The following is a 2569-nucleotide window of genomic DNA, read 5'->3' on the forward strand; positions in this document are numbered from 1 at the left end:
CGAAGGACTTGGGCAGCTGAACGGGGAGGCAGCAGAGCTGAGAGCAGCTGCCACAGCTCCTGAAGCCCAGCCAAGCCTAAGCGACTGTGCTCCCCAGCCCCAGGATTCCAGCACGGCTTCAGCCAACTGCCCCTTCTCACCATCTCGGGATCCCGGCTGAGTGATACGAGGACTCTGAGCGCCAGTTGACGCCACTTTTTGTTCGTGCTCCCCAAGTTCCTTGACAGGATCTCCAGGACCCTGTCACCACATTCTCTCCTGTCCAGGCAGTCGAGGACCTGAAAGGCATGGAGCAGTGACAGGGTGCCCGGCCAGCAGGAGCCTGGACCCACCCAGGGCTGGGCCCAGGCAGCAGCACAGGGCACGGCACCATCCCGGGCAGCTGCGGCTGCGAGAGGCCAGAGAGGTGGAGGCAGCTCGGTGAGGCAGAGCTCGCCATCAGGCTCACCTCCACAAGGAATGCCATGGCAGGGAGGTCCCAGCACGGCTCCTCCCTGCGCAGCAGCTCCAGCAGGTGCAGTGTGATCCGGGAACACAAGGGGCTGGAGACACGGTGCATCTCCCTAGCAGGGGGAAAAAGGCACCATTGACCCTGAGCCGGGTGGACAAACCTCTCCTGGGATGGACTCACGGAGGCCTGGTCATTCCCCACCAGCCTAGGAGGGGACAAGGGCACTCTGGGAGGCGGCTCTTCCTGTGCACCTGCCTCTCCCAGCCTTTTCCACTCTGCTCAGCCATCCCTTGGTGACAAGGCCCACGTGTGAGGGGTGCCCCATGCACAGACAGAAATGACAGGGCCAGCGGGGACAAGGGGGTCTCACCTGGCCAGCAGAGCCGCTGCGTAGCGGCGGCTGCGAGCATTGAGGAGCCTCGCCCAGCCATGATTGTTTTCCACCGAGTTCACCACATCCTCACAGTGCAGACAGCGGAGCAGAGCCTTCATGGTCAGCACTGCAAACCTGTGTGCAGAGCAAAGCCCAGGTCATGTTGGGAGCCCTGGCCCCAGTCCCAAGGGCATGGGAGGGAGGGGAGGACTGGGATAAAGCACCTGTTGGGATCGGTGGGAAGGTCATGTTGCTCCTGGCATCCCCTCCAGAAGGTGTCGACCTCCTCTGACATCTGCTCTGTGCTGATGAAGATTTGGAACAGCAGAGCCACGAGGAGATGGGGGGAATAGTCCATCAACGGCCCTGGGCACTGGGGCTCTTGGAGAATCATCCACAGTGCCAGAGTTGCCTGCAAAAGACAAACCAGCCGGACACAGTGCTCAGTGCCCAGACTTCCATGTGGCAAGGCCCAAGCATGGAAAGGGGAAGGCCAGGGGAGACTCAGGGGGGGCGTGCAGCCTGGTGCCCCTGAACCTGCTCCTAGCCCACATTTCCATCCCAGTGCCTGCAGGGAGATGGGCAGGGATATGCTGTGCTGGGGAAGGATGGAGACCTGCCAGAGAGGCAACCTGGGGGGCGAGCAAAGGTTCCAGAAACTCACAGCCAAGGCAAAGATGGCTGTGTTGTCCCCATCAGAGGTGGATGTGCTGTGCCATGGCCAGGCCTCCATCACGCGGAGCAGTGTTGGCAGCACCTTCCCCAGTGTTGTTCCTGATGAGGCGATGGTCCTCCACATGGTTGCAGCAGCTCTGTGGAGTCAGAGCTCTGCATCAGGGGGGGTCTCGACCACAGTGCCTTGACCTGGGCAGCTGCAGGAGTCAGGTGACAGAGCCACAGTGCTTTCAGGGGCTGGGGGGGTGATGGGCTCTAAAGGCTGGTGAGCCCTAAGCCCTCAAGGTTGGGGCCCATACCTGTCACACGAGGGGGCACAGCGCAGGAGGGTGATGGTGACATCCCTGGGGTGTGCCTCGGTCACTGCTAGAAGGGTGTTATCCAGCACATGCCCAGCAGACACATTGGAGGTCAGCCACCGGTGGATGTACCTCACCAGAGCTGGCACCTGGAGGGGACACAAGGGAGAGTTGGAGAGCTGCCAGAGAGAGCAATTCCCCAGCTTCCTCCCAGAAGTGCTTCCCTTCCCACCTCACCCTGCTGACCTCAAACACTGAGGGGGCCCAGGAGATCAAGCTTAAGGGCCCATACAATGCTTGCCCACAGGATGCTTACTTGAGCAGAGATAACCCTGTCCCCAGAAAATTCCGGATTGGGAGCATCTGGCAGGCGCTGAATGGGTGTGCTGTCAGAGTCTGGGATGCCCTCAGTCTCTGGGGCGTCAGCCTTGGCCTTGCGCTCCGTTGGGTTGGGCTCAGGCTGTGCCAACACCTCAGTTGCTGAGGCCCTGGCCTTTCTGCGGTGAACAGCAATGGATTTCCGCACCCTCTGCAAGAGAACGAAGGGCAGGGAAGAGAGGGATGTGCCATGGAGAGCTCTAACAGTGGTGCCAGACTGAGCAGTGACAGCAGGCCCAGCCCAGGGAGGGATGACTGCAGGTACCTGTCCTGCCCTGCGGAAGTGGCCATGGGCACGGTCCTCCTCTTTTGTCTGGTGCCGGCCTGGATCTGGCAAAGAGCGAGCACGATCAGAGCTGAGGGGCTGTGGGACAGGCTGGAGAACACAGCCCA

The 2569-nt window shown here is 61.2% G+C and overlaps 1 protein-coding gene across 1 annotated transcript; it reads right to left on the reverse strand.

Annotated features, from left to right (window-relative positions):
- Positions 1 to 8: 8 nt before the first annotated feature.
- On the reverse strand, positions 9 to 2531 carry LOC113942071 (the record flags this gene model as incomplete). The annotated part of the gene is made up of 8 exons (XM_027633215.1): positions 2442 to 2531; positions 2115 to 2327; positions 1799 to 1947; positions 1489 to 1636; positions 1049 to 1236; positions 822 to 959; positions 449 to 563; positions 9 to 278 (listed from the first exon to the last, which is right to left on the reverse strand). Coding segments are annotated over exons 4-8 (846 nt in total), but the record flags the coding sequence as incomplete, so codon positions are not given.
- Positions 2532 to 2569: the final 38 nt, after the last annotated feature.

Source organism: Corapipo altera, unplaced genomic scaffold (genome assembly GCF_003945725.1).
Source record: "Corapipo altera isolate COAL_440 unplaced genomic scaffold, ASM394572v1 60636, whole genome shotgun sequence".
Classification (NCBI taxonomy): Eukaryota; Metazoa; Chordata; class Aves; order Passeriformes; family Pipridae; genus Corapipo; species Corapipo altera.